This window comes from Crotalus tigris, unplaced genomic scaffold (assembly GCF_016545835.1).
Source record: "Crotalus tigris isolate CLP2741 ecotype Arizona unplaced genomic scaffold, ASM1654583v1 scf7180000024391.5723578, whole genome shotgun sequence".
Lineage (NCBI taxonomy): Eukaryota > Metazoa > Chordata > Lepidosauria > Squamata > Viperidae > Crotalus > Crotalus tigris.
Window position 1 is genome coordinate 5,130,373 of NW_024100561.1, and position 15,576 is coordinate 5,145,948.

The window sequence follows — 15,576 nt, forward strand, 5'->3', positions numbered from 1 at the left end:
GGATAAAGCTTTTGTCCCTATGCCATGAAAACCTTTCCCTTCCAATTTGTGCAGAACTGATGCGTTAGGAACAGCGGATTAGACCAAGGGCTTTAGTCCATACTTGGTTTTCCTTTAACATTCACATCCGTTTCTTTGAAACTTCTGCATCAAAATCTAAGTGAACCTCATTTTGTACAGAGAATCAATTCCCTCCATGAATCATCACACTCTGTTAAAGTTATAGCTGATTAAAATAATCAATTTAAGATTAGCATGTTTCTGAGATCAGTAGTACATCACCGACATATATTGTGCAATATATTAATAAGACGTTCGCTGTCAAAGACATTTGAGAATCTCATATCCCCATGTGGGATTGACATACCACACTACTTCAAAAGATTCTTCCCTTGACAAATGAAGGATTTAAGTGAGAGTTGCAGTCTTCAGCTCTTTGCCTGCTGAGGGACCAGTTTCCATGGAGACATGGTCCACAATCTCTCCTGTCAGCTGAAACAGACAGTAGCAAAAGGAGATGGATGCATCCTTTGCATTTGCTTTCTAGCCATGATCTGGTAATCTATAACATCTTTGGAAGTTTTCACTTGATTCTAGTATAAGCTCTTAGGAACACAAAGCAATTGCTTTGACATGACATCAGCAACCTTACAGGCTGCTTTGAAACCATAAGCACAGCATTTTAATTGAAAACCTCTTAGCTATATTCTTCTCCCCGCCCTACCAAAAATGTGCAAAAACCTGGCAGATAATTTCATGCAGATAATTTGTATGTTCTTCATTTCTTGGAAGTGAAATTTAATTTATTGGAAATTAAAATTAATTGGTATTATTCAATAGATTGAGAGCTAATATTAATGGGGAGGGTGAGAGCACAAACATGTATATTCTCTTTAGTATATTTTCAAATTTCCTTCTTTAGGAAGGAAAGGGTTTGAAAGAACCCTGCCATTTTGACTTCCTCCATCATATATATCCCTTGTTTGTTGTGGAAAATAGTAGGGATAATTTCTTCATTTCAGAAAGATCCAGCCCTGATTTACTAGTCCAATTACACAGCATCCTTTAAAGCAGCATGAACTATTAAAAACAAAAAGTATTTCTCATGGATGGATTGCTCCCTTGGTGCTAAGCATCACGTTAAAATGTCTTCCCCAGCAGCAAGGCTTATCCTGAGCATTAGAGGTATTCTAAAGTAAACCCAAAGACTCTAGGTTATCTTACAGCCCAGACATTAAATGTCCCTATTCACTTTAGAAGGTTGCTCCCCAAAAGAATCAAAGACCCCTTTAAAGTCTCCAAAATGATGCAAACTAAGATGGACACCAGATGAGGATGAAAAGCCTGTCTAAAGCAGCCAGATACATTGGAAGGAAATGAAAAACTGTGATGGCCAGAAGAGAAACTGGTGGTGGCCAGAAAGACCTATGAAATGGATAAATGTTACAGGAGCCACAGGGGCCAAGAGCCCTGCGTCCACTGATTCCTTCAGCTACTAACACAGAATAATACTAAATGTGTGAGGTTATCATGCCAAAAACAGTCACTGCTATGAAGTGTTATGTGTGAATGGGAAAAGGAATGTATTCTTGAGATTCATTTTCATTTCAGCACAATATAAAGACAACATGTGGAGGTAATGGTGTGATAGGCATGGATATTTGAATTGGGGCCAGGAATAGCTATGATTCTGAGAAACCCACTAATTAACTAGCCCTCAGGTGACCTTTGAAGCTAAGCCTTCATCATTCTTCCAGCAGCAGCAGCAAGCATAGATAACACAGATCTTCCAGACCACAAAAATAAAAACACTTTCAACTCTTTAATTATTTCAGAACAATTCATTATTAAAAGGCACAGGTACTAAGATGGGCAAAAAAGTTGACAGCCTAAATTTCACTATGTCTATTTTTTTTTTTAAACAATTCCACTTGATTAGGTCTGGAAATGTAAATAGCCTCAGAGACTATTTTTTTCTAGTTAACGTATCTCCTTATTCAGTTAATGGTTTCAGTGCCCAAAAACTTAACTTTGTAAACAACTAATGAAGAATAAAACCTGGCTAATACCTAGTCTAGTTGTTAAATTTGGGGAGAGGGAAAGAGGGAAGAAAGAATGGTCTGTGTTTGGATGATGTATTAAAAGATATACTGACATAACATCTACTTTCATACAATCCATACAAACATACATAGATATCAACTTCTTTAAATTAAAAACTGAAAACAAACAGTAATGAAACAAAATTCCAGACAGATGGCAGAGTGTGCCTTAGGAGACAGATGGCTCTGGTAATTAGATACTGGCAAAACATAGCATTTCCAAAGGTGGTTTAATTACACAGTGCCAGAAAACTAGCTATATAATTTCAAATTTCATGTCATTGCCTTTTTACTATTGTTATCTGTTTGCATTCTCATCAAATGCCATGTATTCAAACAGGATTTTAAGGTAAAATGCATTAAAGAAATGATCATCAACAATTGGCAGTAAATTGTGCTGACACCATTGGGGGGGGGACAGGGCTCTATCACTGCAGGTTTTTAAGAAGAGATTAGAATGTTCAGAATGGTATAGGTCTCTTGTTCGTGCAGGGGGTTGGACTAGGAGACCTCTAAGGTCCTTTCCAACTGTAGTATTATGTTATTCTGTTTTTTCCAGCAAATCACCTCCCCCCCCCCCACACACACACTCTTAACTGCTACTACTAGCAGTAAACTATCGGAATTATAACAGTAGGTTTTGCTCACATTCTCTGATATTACTATAACCTACTTATTCATCCTTATGAACCAAAGAATGGTGGTAAAGACAGAGCAAGAAGATACTCAGAATTGAAAGATACTAATGAGATGCCTCTTGTGGGGTCATGATGTACCCCGGAACTCTACTCAAATCATTTTGATTGTAGGAAATACTTTGATCAGACCTACATAACAACAGATAGCAAAGTAGAAATTCAACTAGCATTCTGCAATTTCTCTGTTTCCTTTTTCCCCTCTTGTAATATACTGTTTGTGGTTCAGAAAAAAAAGATGGAAGCAGTAAGGAGACAAGAGGAGTTAGAAGTTTAAAAAAAAAACATGTTCCCTAAATCTTGCTTAAAATTGTATGTATATAGAGAAATTACATAATTGTTTCTCATCTGGAAGCAACCCTAAACCATAATCGGGTAAGAAAAAGGCCAGCTGGGGAAAACACAGAGTAGAAGAATTATGATAATTCCCCATTCATCCTGTTGCAACAGGAATTCAAAAATAGGTTCCCTTCTAACCATGAAGTTTTCATTTACCTATCAAAGTTTTGCTTTTAAATGAGTGACCACCACCACATCCATCAAAAATGAAGTATTGTGAATTGCATGGTAAAGTAAATTTATGAGCTAATGAGGAAAAGAAAAATGAGAAGATCAATATCTAGGACAGGGATGTCCAACCTTGGCAACATTAGCATGACTGGCTGGGAAATTTTGGGAATTGAAGTCTACAGGTTTTAAAGTTGCCAGGATTGTACACACCTGATCTAGCCAGTCAAACTGAAGCCAATAAGGGAGGAAGAACAATCACAGAAACTTTGAAAGTCCTTTCCCCTGACACACACAAACTTTAAGCAAACATTCTCCATAAAAAGTATGCTTTGCTAGGGCTGAAAATAATTCCTAATTTTCCAGGAGCTTCAAGACCTCCTGAAGACAGCTCTGAGCTTATGGATTAATGATCTGACTGCGTAAAGTAACTTTGTTTTGATAATCTTGCTATTTATTTCTTCTTAAGAAGGGAAAATCCCATCCCGCAGACAGTTTCTTCATTAAACAATTTCCTTATATGAAAAAAAAAGGAATTGTGCCCTGGAAGCAAACTCAACTCATGGTGACTCAATGGATATAATCACTCAGTTTTCCTGAGAGGAACCTATCTGACAAGAACTTCCAGATGTCCCTCAAGACTTGGTTTTGCCAACAGGGATGGGTGAAGTAGTGAAATAGTAGTCTATCTACTATTTCTAAAGCCCTTCATCTATTATTTCGTGTTGAAGATTGGTGTTTGTACTTTTTAATGTACTTAACTGTTTTTAGCTCTGATGTATAGCCCAAAGACACTCATTTGTGAGATGAACAGTTAAATACATTGGTTTAATAAATAAAAATAAAATAAATTTAAAAACTTTCATGTCAGCCACTACCATTAAACTTGCATTTTTACTGTATGATACTCTTAGGGTAGAATATTATCATGCAGGATGGCAAATGGCTCTACCAATATTTCTGGCTTGTTTCAATGTTTGTATCATTAAAGAAATCCGGGATGTTTAGGTGATAAAGGTTTCTCTAAATGAGAGAAACTGAGTAATTCTGAGCATTCACTTGCAAGTATTCCAAGAAATAAGTAAGCACATAATATTTACTTATTCATATGTCACCCAATTCCTGGAAACTCTGGGACTGCACTTTAGGTACTCCAGTATAATAGAATGGAGGCGAAGGGCTCCAGAAGAATCTGCAAAGGTTTCTCTGCAGACCACCAGCTCCCTGCCTTATTTCTTCCACCAGACTTCATGTTCTGGTTGCTTGGATTCCAGTCCACTTGATTTGGTCTCAATCACAGAACAACTGAGAGCAGAGTCTGGAAACTTTTCCTGCTGAAAGCTGTAATGAATAGATCTTTTTCTTGCAACTCACACATACCATCAATCAAAACAACAGACTATCATGTAGAAATTCAATAATGTAATTGTTAAATGCACTGCCAGGATGGAACTACACTGTGTAGAGAGGCATCACATATTTCAGCTGGGCTGATATGATTTCTGGATTGCCTATAACCCTACTCTTCCCCATCATCCCAGCACAGGCAAAGTTTTTTATTTCTTTTTCAGTTTGTGTAGACTTTGTAGTTGGAAAATGTGAGAGCTGAGAACAGCTGAAAACAGCTTTTCAGTACCTTCAAGGAACCATGGGAAGAGAATGAAAACTGCAATTTCCCCAAATGCTTGGAGCAGGAGTCCTTTTTTTCCCCTTCATATTTTATTTTGTGGCTCTATGCAGTGTTAGACCTTGGTAGAAAATGAGACAGTGACATTCTGCCCCCCAACCTCCTCATGTGCTGGAGATCTTGAAAAAATGGAAAGGCAGACTCTGATTTCCTCCCTGGGACAATGTATTTCCTCCCCGGTGTTACTGTTTAATGTATGGACAACTCAAAAGAAGAATGGTTGCCTTTGTGCTAGGCTGAGCAGGAAGAGATTTATGATCCCCGAATCCTAGTTAATGAGACCTGCTGGTCTATCAAACCCAGCATCCTGTTTCCCACATTGATTTGCTAGATGCTCTAAGATACCAGTAAGCATAGCAAACAAGATTATATGCTCAAGGAAAATAGGGACTCCTCCAAGAATACATTTAAATCCATTGAAAAGAGAACTAAGGTGTAAGCCATTATCACACCTTTTTGGCAATAGATTTTATTCTACATAGTATGTGGAGTATAGTATAAAAATCAATTGATTTCTATTTGTAAAAATGTGTATTCTAGATATCAAAACCAGATTTCCTCAGGGAAGGGGGGATGCCTAAATACCTAAAGCCAGATAATTTCATCACATAATTCTAATGAAATCATTACAAATCATTTTATAAACATCTGTCATTACCTATTTTGTGGTAATTTTCCATATTTTAAAAAGTTGAAATATTTTAACCTTTTCATGTGATTAAAAAAAAAACCTAAACCCTTGGTTATATTGATTGCCCTTTTTATTCTTTGTTATCTTTTGTCAGTATGATCTTATTGCAAACAGAAATGCAATAAAGAATTGTATTTAGACATTTGAATAACAGGCAATACTGCAATAATAAACTTTAACATGGGATCTGTCTTCTTCAATGCTGTTGCATATATTCACTAAAAAGCCTGCTACATGGCTTAGCATCCATTCAAAGGCCTGGGAACAATCTTCACTTTAATTTATTTCTCTTTTAGTTAGGGTGCTAACGTTTATCACAGTGTTTCTCAACCTTGACAATTTTAAAGCATGTGGACTTCAACTCCCAGAATTCCACAGCCAGCATTGCTGGCTGTGGAATTCTGGGAGTTGAAGTCCACATGCCTTAAAATTGTCAAGGTTGAGAAACACTGGTCTATCAGTTTTGAGCATCTCAGAGATGCATTGGACATTATTCAATATGCAATTGGGAAGCAGCTATGAAAAAACACTTCAAGCTGTGTCAAAATGTCTTCGAACATATTTGGCATTTAATTCCAGCTGTACCCTTTAGCAGTGTTTGGCAGGATTCTCAAGCAGTACTGCTGAACTGGTGGCACATGTTGCAATCTTCTGTCAGGCAAATTCTGTAATCAAAAGGAGGCAAGGCTGCACAGCTATTGGCAAATGAAATGAAATGTTCAAGCATCTGGGTTACTTTGTACCACAGTCTCATTAAGTGAAGAACCTGCAACAATAGCTACGGGGGGGGGGGGGATCACAGAAAAGATTAGGTCATAACGGAAAACCTCAGCAAATAAAAGCATCTGTTCAACCTCGTCTTGGCCTAGAAGCAAAGTAGGACTGCTTAATACTTGAATAAAGAGATCAGCAGAAATGCAATGGCTCTACCTTAAGAAGGAGATGATGAAAAATAATAAAGAAAAAAAATAATGGAAGACTACTACTCTGCTGCTGCCAAGAAAATGATACAGTTGCCAAGGGATGAATTCAACTCAAGCATATTTGGCTTTTCTCTATATAATATTCCATGTCACAATATTTTAGAGCAAAAGTCAACAAAATTATCGTCTTTACATTAGTTACATTACTCCAGTTACGATCCCATCTTTAAGTGAGTATGTTGGGCTCCATCGTTAGTCACTCAAATAAACCAAACAAAATCTAAATAATATATACTTATATTATCTTTTCTCCATGAAGTTTTCCTTCCATTCTGGTTATATTTCCTTTCTGGTTCACACTTTGGATGAAATTGGGCTTTGATGCACTTGTTGCACATTGCTCAAAATGTGCCAGAACTGAGCTACACCATCTGTGCTATTAGTCCTGCATGGGTATGAGTAAGATTGGTAACTTAGCCTATACCTTTTGTAGCTTACTGAAAAGTTTAATATGAATGCCTCAACTGACGAAAATCATAATGGTCAATGAAAGTAAATGTCTATGTCTGCTTCAGGTGATATTCTTGGCACATCAAAAAGGACACTGTGATTTAGAATGTAAAAGAAATAAAAAGCAAAAAACATGAATTTTAAAGGAAGAAAAGAAAGAAAAATAAGTAGGATGCATAAACTAAAAAAACTTTTAAAAACTACAAAATTAAAGGATGCAATATATCTGAATGAAAGTGGTATGATTTTCTAATGTAAGCTTGAATACAATGGAAGGAAATGTATCAGTTTAATGATGAATGAAAATGATAAAATGTATGTTAGAATATACGAATTAATGTTATTTAGAATGATGTGGGTGTATATGAAAATAGGAATTCCTAGGCTGATGTTAACTGCATGTTATGTTTCAATGAACAGTAACAATGGAAGAACCGGGGATGGGATGAAGAACAACTATAACGTTCTAAATGAATGCAGCCAAGGCAAAAAAAAATCTGTTAGGTGGCATGGATTGATAACTGGAACAAAATCAGAATACAGAAAAAGTGATTCAGCCTTTCAGAGGAGTAAAAATTAATACTAATGGTAACTGTTCAGTAACCATCCACTTATAAAATATATGTTTCAAGCATGTCATTAAAACATAAATCTATTCACATATGCACACAACAAAATAATGAATTAAAAAGCATGAGTGACTGGAGAATTAGTGAAGGATACAAGGATCATAAGAGATCTTGGGAAAAATAGATATGAAGGGGAAAAAAGAGAAGTGATAATAAAGAAAAAGTAGAATGACTACAGAAAAAGGTTTGAGCTTTTTTGTGAAAAATATATTTGAAGATAGAACTATCTCCCAGCAGAATGAATGGAAAGTTATTCTGTTTTATTTAATCTAAGAATCTCTTTTTTTCTAATATTAAAAAAGGATGTAGAAGCAAAATGAATTAAGTTACACAATGTCACAGACTAGTGTGAAATGTGCTAATGGAAAGCATGAAAAAGAATCTTCAGTGGAATGATGATATAGAAGTGACTGTGGATGAGAAAAATACACATTAGCAGGTGGTAGCTGCAAAAGTTATTATAGGGAAAAGGGAGAAAAAGATAGCTGCAAAGAATATAATTATGGAGAGCAAGGAAAAGTAAAAATAAAGAGGCAAAGAAAATGCAGAGTGATTTTGATGGAAATAAAAATCTTCTGGAAATAGGAAAAGAGAGGAAAAACAAACAGGGTTCAACAAAATGAACAGAATTGTAAATAATTTCTTAGATTTTAATAGGAAATTCTGGTAGACGTTTAGTGGATAGCATATGATATATTGCAGAAATCTATTAAATAAATTAAAATGGCAATGTTTTTTGCCCATTTTGTTTTATGGGAGTGAGCATTGGGTATACGGTATCAAGAGAAACACAAAACTTGAATGTGCAGAAGTGGGAATTGGTTACATAAAAAGTACATAAAACAAGAATGCAAGTTGAATACAAAAGAAGTGACAAATACAAAGTAGCTATGTTGAAGTTGTTTGTCATACAGGGAGAATGAACAAGGATTGAATCACAAAACAAATATATGAAGGAAGATTGAATGGCTTCAAAGGAAGCAGAAGGTTGAGAAAGATACAGTTGAGCAGAGGTGATGAGATCCTGAAAAAGAGAGAAATAAAAAGTTTAAAGAACAAAAGGCAACATTTGAACAGTGTGTTAGATATAGAAAGGAAGATAGAAAGGTATTGTGACTGATGCTGGCATAATCTATATTTTAAGTTTTCTTGGTTTTTTTAACTCATGCTTTAATTTATTTGCATTATTATTTCTGGTTCTTTCTGTGTGTTTTGCTTATCCCAGAAAGGAATGGCATGATGTCAGGGAAAGGGAGGGGAGAAAGAAAAAGCAGCAGAAGATATATTAATAAAGTTTAGCTTGTGAAACCTGCATGTGTTTACTGTAATATTTATTAATCAGGACTAGTAAATAGTCTTTTATTCTTTTCTTCTTCTCCCCCTCAAAAAACACAGCCAAAATACAAACATGTTATAAATGATGGAAGGGAGGGAAAAAAGGAAATTTAAGTTCCTATTCATATCTCTCTAAAGTCCAGAATCGCACATTATATAGGTGTGCTTGTGCTTCACCCAATATTATTAAGCAATCAAGATCAAAAATAAAATAAGGACATATAAAACCAAATTCTCAACCTCTGAAACATATCCCTCCTCAACAAATTTGCAAACTATCTATTATAATCAGTTAAAAAAACAACAACTGGAATTCGTACCTTTCACATACACTGTTTTTGAAAGTGAAAGCCACAGTGTCCTTTAAAATTGGTCATTAATGTGTATCATAGGAAATACACCAAAAATGTCTATGTTGCAGGGAGCCATGATTGAACCACGGTTTCCCTAAACATGTACATATTTATAATACAATTTTATGCATTTCCACTTAACATTACTATTATATTATGTATTTATTTTTACTCCATCTTTATTTTTTTTATAAATAACTCAAGGCAGCACACATGCATAATACTCCTTTCTCCTCCTATTTTCCCCACAAAAACAACCCACTGAAGTGGGCTGGGCTGGGAAAGTGTGACTGGCCCAGAGTCGCCTAGCCTACTTTCCTGTCTAAGGCAAAACTAGAATTCACGATCTCTCAGTCTCTAGCCTGGTGCCTTAACCACTAGACCAAGGGTAGGCACCCTTGGCTCTTTTATGACTCTGGACTTCAACTCCCAGAATTCCTGAGCCAGCCATGCTGGCTCAGGAATTCTGGGAGTTGAAGTCCACGAGTCATAAAAGAGCCAAGGGTGCCTACCCCTGCAGACTAGACCAAACTTCAGTTGAGTTTATACTGTCAAATATTTATAGAACATAGGGAATTCTGAAAAATATGCAATGAAAATATTTGTTTTATTAAATGTAGCCCTAAGCATTTGCTTCATAAACCTTGTGCATAACAGCAGACTCTGCCCTCCTCTTTTTTTTTTTCAATTTAAGCACAGGGAGCTGCTTTGGACATACTTGCCACCACCCAGAATGTTATGTTTGAGTTCTGTTAAAATCAATAGGTTTTAAGCTAACAATGACTAACTTATTCTATTGATGTGAGGCACATCAGAATTCCATTCATTCATCATATAACAACAGCAGCTACCTTTGCAGTGCAAACAAAAGCATGCCCAGAGACAAAATTTTCTTTGTAATGAAGGGGCTTATTCATTGGTTTTGTCCTTGGATGCATATGTAAGCAGGTGTTGCATGTGCATACAAAGGCATCTTCAAAGGCCGAAGGTAAACATAATTCAATGACACATTAAATCCAGAAGGAGATTTTTGTCTGTATAAGTAATATCCAATTTCTACAATGAAAATGAAAAGTGCAGTCTCTTACAGTTTGTTGCCACGATTACATTAGTTTGTGTGGAGTTTTAAAATAAGAACACTAACTTTATGATACTTTAATTAGTTATGAGCCAATCAAGATAACTATGTTTGAAGGTAGATTTAAAGAGGAAAAGTAGGAATGGCAAGAGAATTCATGATGGAGCTTATGGTAAGAGATGACCAGGCTGAACCTGAAGGAGGGGTCAAACACATCATCAATCATGAGCCTCTACACGCCCACACGAGAACTAAGTCCAGCCCACCTTGAATTCCTTTCTATAAATTACCTTGACCATTAGTAGTTCAGATTCTTGTAGACAGCTTAAGCTTGCAATAAATCTTTATACTCATTTGAACTACCTGAATCTCTTGATTTCCCTGGCATTTGACACTTACATTGGCTTTGTCAAAATTGATTCCCCATACTGGCAAATCCAAATTTTTCTATAACACCCCTTGCACGAAAGCTCTAAACAACCAATCAAGGCATAGACAACTCATGAAGTGAACTATCAAATGAACCTTGCAAGACTGTAGTCAACAAAAGTGAACAATGTGGCCACAATAGTGCAACTGAGACTCTGCCATTTTTTGTGTATATCAGTCCCTCGACCCTGTAGAGGAAAACAGTTATAATACTAAACTTTAACAGAAGATTATCTAATCACAATATTGGAGATACTACAAATTCAATTCTATCCAGAGTAACTGTTATATTATCTGAAGTTGAGGCCACTAGCAAACTATGACAAACCGACAGTCTAGTTTGGCATTTTATGGAGTAAGCAGGTGAGGACAGATCAATCACTCTCAATCCACTTACTCCATTATATCCAACATAACATCATGCCTCCCACAGTTCGAAAGAAGAATGAACGAATAAAATGCTGGGTTTATATGGAAAAGAATATACCCATCTATTTGAGGGGCTGCCCATCTAAATCTAAAGTAAATATAACAAGATAGAAGAAAAGCGAGTACAGACCTTGAAATTATGCATTAACACTTTACTCTTGGAGAGCAGACAAAGTGCTATACTGATTGTCTAGTTACAGCCTTTCCAACATGGTGAGATTTGCTGCAATTTCATTTAAATTATCATTGGGACTATGCAAAGGCTACACTATGCACTTCAAGGGTCAAATCAATGCTTCCATAAATTGGCCCAATCCATTCTGGATCATTTGGAATTGTAGTGATAATGAAAAAAGTGAATCTTTGTCAATCTCAAATTCTGGAGTAGGATTACAAAAAATGGAGGCCTGCTTTCTCATTACCTGGCAAGGAAATAACTCAAATTTAGGATTTCCCCCCTCATTTTTCAATAGAATGAAATTGGAAGGGAAACTGAATCTGTTCTTACTACTTTTATGCTTTCTGAGCTATACCAATTCCATGTTATATATGACTGTTGCTTCTCTATCCTAAAATAAAAATTGATTTACATGGAGAGGAATCAAACTAAGAAGAAACAGGAACAGAATTGCAAGTTCTTTATTCCTGAACAGAGCCACCGTTGGCTCAGGAATTCTGGGAGTTGAAGTCCACAGGTCGTTAAAGTAGCCCTAGTTGTCCACCCCAATATACATCATAAGTCAAATCATATGCTGAAATTTTAATTGACTTGATAAATAAAGATGAAGTTAAAAAGATAAAAATTGTACTTTTTAAAATTACCATATGGGTAAGCTTACCTGGATTAGAGAAAGATCCTCACTATGCAGCCTGAACAAGTAATTTCTAGAGTGAAAAAGAGAAAATAGCAGTTATTCAAACTATGCAGTTTATATAACTGAAATTATAAAAAATAAAGATATTTTTGGTTCTGAAACTTAAGCCCTCTACATAGTTTGACTGGCACAAAAAAGTAACACAATTTTCTAGAGAATTCTGGTTTGTTGTTTTCTAACAATCTCATAGAGCCATCAAGTTTCACCCCTCTACATGTTGCCTCAATACCTGAGGCTCATTGGCAAAAAAGAAAGTTAGTATTATGAATGGACCAACCCCTATCTTGTTATTCCCAGTGATGAAAGCATCAGACTAGGGGGCCCATATTTTTTCGAGTACAGAGCCTACTCTGGATTCCTTCCTTCCTTCCTTCCTTCCTTCCTTCCTTCCTTGCTTCCTTCCTTCCTTCCTTCCTTCCCTCCCTCCCTCCCTCCCTCCCTCCCTCCAACTCTCATTTCACTGGAAAGATTGCTGCAGTTCAGTACTTATTGTACTTTTTACAGATGCTAGTGAGATACACCATTACCTTCTAAAGGAAGGAGGCAAAGTTTGAAATGAAAGATCACAGGTATTTTCTCATTTGCATTAATATAATGAGGACATGCCCAGAGCCAATTTCATCACAGCAATGTGGGAGATGTAAGTAAGTCATGCTGTTATTTCAGGTTGCTTTTTCTAAGAATCCAACAACCTGCAGATCACCACAGTTTTGTAGAAATGCAGATTTAAAAATAAATTCCTTGACGGTTCACTCCATTCCCCACCTCCACCTTTTTTCTTCTCCTGCAATTCTCCATAACCATATTAATTCAGAGAATGAGTCTGGCTTTCTAGAAAACACAAACCAATTGTGTTATGTCCCGAGCCTTGCAAACGGCTCGGGCGTTTGCAGGCAGTCCTGGGCAGGTGCAAAGCTGCCCGGGACCAGACAGGCTGTCGCCAGCGCCGTGCGCATGCGCGGGTGCTGGCGCGGGAAAAGTATCACATTTACCCGGGAAGCGTCTATATAAGAAGCTGGGAGGTTTTGGGAGCTGCTGAAGCCATCTACTTGTAAGCTGAACGCTGAATAAAGGAAACTGAGAACTTCAACTGCTTCTCGTGTCTGCTTCCCGCCAAGGACTCAACACTGGCGACGAAGGTGGGATTGCCTTACACCGCCTGGAAAGGAAGAAGTGTAAGCTTACCCAAGTGAGTCCTGAGCGGCGGAACGGCGTCGACTCGGCAGCTACCCGCCAATCCAGTGCGCATTCGGGGGTAGGCTGGCTGATAGACCCGTCTTCTGAAGATGGCGAAAATCGGAAGGCTTTCGGAATTCAACGTCTCACATCCAGAGCGGTGGGAGTCATACGTAGCCAGGGTGGAGAACTACTTCAAGGCAAACCAAGTGAGGGAAGAGAGCTTGAAGGCTGCCACCCTGCTTTGTGTTTGCGGTCAAGACGCCTTCGACATCGCAGAAAACCTTGCAGCACCTGTTCCAGTAGAGTCTGTCAGCTACGCAGATCTGAAGAAGCTACTGAAGGAGCACTTCCACCCCAAGATGTCCGTCATCGCATGGCGCCACACCTTCAAGCAGAGGGATCAACGGCCCGGTGAGTCGGCCAAAGAATTCATCGCCGCATTACGGAAGGCCGCCAAGCACTGCGAGTTCAAAGACCTCGAAGAACGACTGAGGGACCGATTCGTGTGCGGGTTAAGGCATCGAGATCTACAACAAAGACTTTTCGCTAAAGAAGAATTGTCCTACCAAGATGCCTTAAGGGAAGTCACCGCAGAAGAAGCAGCAGGCGGCGCTGTCAAGAACATGCGGCCGATCAGAAACAGTCCAGAGGTTGCATCCGTGCACCAGGAAGACGCCCAAAGAAACTCCGAGGAGGATCCGGACGAGGAAGTCGACCGTCTCCACCCCACGACGGAAGAAAAACAGAAGGGAAGCTCTTCAGCTCCGCTCAAGTGCATCGGCTGTGGAGGTCGCCACAGGAGAACCGACTGCAAGTTCCGCTCCGCTACCTGCCGGGCATGCGGCAAACAAGGACACATTGCAGCTGTGTGTCTGGGCCGACGAAAGGTACAACCTCAGGAAGAACTGCGCCTGAAAGGTACAGATTCCCAGCCAGAATAGGGTAGGTTTTTGCGCTTCGCGAAGAAGCATCCTTAGGACAGGCACACACAAGCCCATTAAGAAAAAGCTGTCACTCAAGGTGAAGCTACAAGGGGTTCCATTATCTATGGAACTAGACACAGGGTCTGCCTTTTCAATTATCTCCTTGCATACATTTAGGAAGATTTGTTCCGGTAGTGGAACTCAGGCCAAGTTAAGGCCTTCTGACATTGTGTTAACAGATTTTCAAAATTCAAGAGTGTGTGTTAAGGGGGAGGCCACCCTTAACGTGCAATACAAGAGTTTTGAAGGTCCACTAGACTTATTAGTAGTAGGGGGTGAACGAACGAGTCTCATAGGACTCGATTGGTTTGAGGCCCTGGGGATACACGTCACAGGACTCAACAGTTTACAAACACTCGACCTACAGGAAGTCTGCAAAGAATTTGCAGATGTTTTCAGCCCCCAGCTGGGCACATTCAAAGGACCCCCTGTGTCCTTAAAGCTAGACCCCACTGTCACTCCCATTAGAATTAAAGCAAGAAGGGTCCCTTTTGCTTTAAAGAGTAAATTGACACTGAGTTAGACAAACTGATTCAACAGGGAATCCTAGAACCTGTTGATTCCAGTCCTTGGGAGACCCCCATTGTCACGCCTCTAAAGGCAAATGGGGACATTCGCATTTGTGCTGACTACAAATGCACTCTGAATAAGGCATTGCAGCAACATGCCTATCCTGTTCCTGTGGTCAGTCATATTCTGGCCTCCCTCAAGGGGGGGCGCGTTTTTGCAAAGCTTGACCTAGCTCAAGCGTATCAACAGCTGCCTGTTGATGATGATGCTGCTATAGCTCAGACTATTGTGACCCACAGGGGAGCCTTTAAGGTAAAAAGGCTGCAGTTTGGAGTGAATGTCGCTCCTGGGATTTTCCAAAGCGTAATGGAAAACACACTACGGGGTATACCAGGGGTTTGCCCCTACTTTGATGATGTCTTAATTGCAGGAGACTCCACACACATTCTAGCTGAAAGGCTAAGGGCTGTTCTGTTAAGATTCAGGAAGTCAGGCCTCAAGCTCAAAAAAGACAAATGCAAGATTGGGGTGCCTTCTACTGAATTTCTGGGGTTCAAAATTGATGCTGCTGGGATTCACCCTGCTGAATCCAAACTAACAGCTATTTTAGAAGCACCTAGGCCAAAGTCCAAGGCCGAACTTCAGGCCTTCCTGGGCCTCC

The 15,576-nt window shown here is 38.5% G+C and overlaps 1 protein-coding gene across 1 annotated transcript in view; it reads right to left on the reverse strand.

Annotated features, from left to right (window-relative positions):
* The window catches only part of SEMA5A (semaphorin 5A), a 212,456-nt gene that overhangs the window by 77,654 nt on the left and 119,226 nt on the right, over window positions 1–15,576 (reverse strand). Inside the window, exon 4 of the mRNA XM_039329293.1 lies at window positions 12,208–12,253. Within this exon, the coding sequence (XP_039185227.1) occupies window positions 12,208–12,253 (46 nt within the window). The remainder of the gene's footprint in view (window positions 1–12,207; window positions 12,254–15,576) is intronic.